General features: G+C 40.9%; 1 protein-coding gene across 1 annotated transcript; it reads right to left on the bottom strand.

Moving 5' to 3' along the window:
- Positions 1–1,942, bottom strand: LOC103375349 (hepatic lectin-like). The gene is made up of 4 exons (XM_008305605.1): positions 1,831–1,942; positions 1,559–1,633; positions 1,155–1,388; positions 1–641 (listed from the first exon to the last, which is right to left on the bottom strand). Exons 1-4 carry the CDS (start codon positions 1,934–1,936, stop codon positions 265–267), a joined length of 792 nt encoding a protein of 263 aa, XP_008303827.1. The 5' UTR covers positions 1,937–1,942; the 3' UTR covers positions 1–264.
- Between the last annotated feature and the right edge of the window lie 6 nt (positions 1,943–1,948).

Below are 1,948 nucleotides of genomic sequence, written 5' to 3'. Positions count from 1 at the left end.
TAAAAGAAATTATCAGGACAAATCAGCAGCAAAACATTTGAAGGGCTTTTTTGTTATGAACATATAAAATTACAAGAGACACAATAATTGTTATCAGTTTGTCTATTTTTGTACAGATTTCCATCAGAAGAAGTTCTAAAAAAAACTTTTGGTTGCAGTGCAAAGAGTCCAATCATCTTTATTTATAGTTAAAATTCAGGAAGCCGTAGAACTTCTATGTATGAATATAAATGTGTTTCCTGTTAAACGACAAACTCTTGGATCTTAATCCTCACATATCCACGGTATTCTAGTATTACAAGACACATCATTCCACTCCCCAGTTGTCCGTGAGATTTCCGCGCAGTCCTCGTTGCTGTCATCATTGTTTGGCTCTCCGGTTTGCCAGAACGCTGTCTGCAGCTCGGTTCCATCCACCCAGTGCCACGTGCCCTCTTTCTTCTTGTCAGACAGACCGATCCAGGTTCTGGAGTAAAGTGTGACCACAAAGTCCAGCTCTGCTCTTGTCGTTGGCATCACCAGGGAAGCTCCTTTCCGCAGGCAGTCCACTCTGCTGTCCTCCCAGTTCTTATTCTGCCCTTTTTTTGAGGCGTAGTAGCACTTGTTGTTGAACTTCACCCATCCCTGTTGACAAACTTTACCTGCAGAAAGTCCAGAAAGAGAATAGAGTGAATACTGAGGTGCACTGCGATACAGATCTCATTAGTGCTGGTCCATAATAGCACTAGGATTCTTGTTTTCGTGATTTCTCCACAGATTAGTGCTGCAGCTGGATGGAATTGAACACTTCTGCACCTTTGGTCTGTTTGATCCAAGACTTTTTGTGCCATCTACTTAAAGTTATACAAATGTGTTCTGTACATTAATGTAACATTAAACAGACACTTCAGGATAAATTACATTCAGCCAAGTGTTATGCTTACATCACTGACAAATACGCTGCGTGTGTTAATAAAATATATATCAAAATGTGAAATATTATCAGAAAATATAGTAAAATTGTGCTGCACCAGTAATGATTTAGAATGTTATTAGTGTGGCCTTTTCATGGATTGTATTCAAATGTATTTCTGCGTCTTCTACAATGAGTTTTTCTGCAGCAGTGAATCCATGTCAGAGAAGTTTCTGTGTCTGGTGAAAGCTGTATTTCTTACATGTTGTCGCATTTAACCTGTTGACCTCCTGTTGTAAGTTATCTCGACTCGCAGCCGTGGTGTTGTATTGGCTCTGCAGGACCTCCATCTCTTTTGTCAGTCTGCTGGAATTAATCTTCATCAGCTTCAGCTCATCTCTCAGAGCGTTGTTGTCTGTCGTGAGGTTCTGAATCAGCTTTTCACGCTGCACCATGTGATCCAGAAGTAATTTCCGCTGACCGATAGAGCTGGCGTCTGAAACAAGTTCATTTAGAACGAATGGAAACCCATAGAAATGATGAACACTGTTAAGAACTTGCTGTATTTCCATTTTTACTGATTGATTTTTATCATTTCAGTTTTGGACCTGGTGTGGTTCTGGATGCAGAATGAAAATCTCACAAGCTCAGCAGCGTTGTACTTACTGTGGGCCACCAGACCGAAGATCAGGATCAGCAGCAGGAGTCCCAGACCCACTGCAGCAGCTCTGATCCACCACACTGAACCACAGTATCACCATGAGACAATAACAACCACCAGCAGGCAATGCAGACTTTAACACTTTACCACATGTGAAACAACTAACTATCTGTATCTTATCATATATGTCATTGCCTATTTGTAGTAACTCCAGATACTGTTTCAGTCGTAGGTTATACTGCATTACATATTTTGCAGGAATGTGACTCCGACTTACCTCGACTATGAGATCTCAATCCATATTGTGATCTTTTGTCAGGAGTCATTGTACTCCAGGTGTCTCCTTCAGCGTCCTCTAACTTGTACATCATTGCCATTGACATCTTTTCAGATCT

The sequence above is a fragment of the Stegastes partitus genome, unplaced genomic scaffold (genome assembly GCF_000690725.1).
Source record: "Stegastes partitus isolate 25-593 unplaced genomic scaffold, Stegastes_partitus-1.0.2 Scaffold2562, whole genome shotgun sequence".
Lineage (NCBI taxonomy): Eukaryota > Metazoa > Chordata > Actinopteri > Pomacentridae > Stegastes > Stegastes partitus.
Note: the sequence above shows the minus strand (reverse complement) of the source record. Positions and strands in the feature narration are given on the sequence as shown.

Excerpts from the sequence above, each read along its gene's own strand:
- LOC103375349 (XM_008305605.1), bottom strand. The coding sequence starts at position 1,936 with ATGTCAATGGCAATGATGTACAAGTTAGAGGACGCTGAAGGAGACACC. Across the intron at positions 1,634-1,830 it reads ATTGAGATCTCATAGTCGAG|TGTGGTGGATCAGAGCTGCT; the intron begins GTAAGTCGGAGT and ends ACTGTGGTTCAG. Across the intron at positions 642-1,154 it reads CAGGTTAAATGCGACAACAT|GTAAAGTTTGTCAACAGGGA; the intron begins GTAAGAAATACA and ends GACTTTCTGCAG.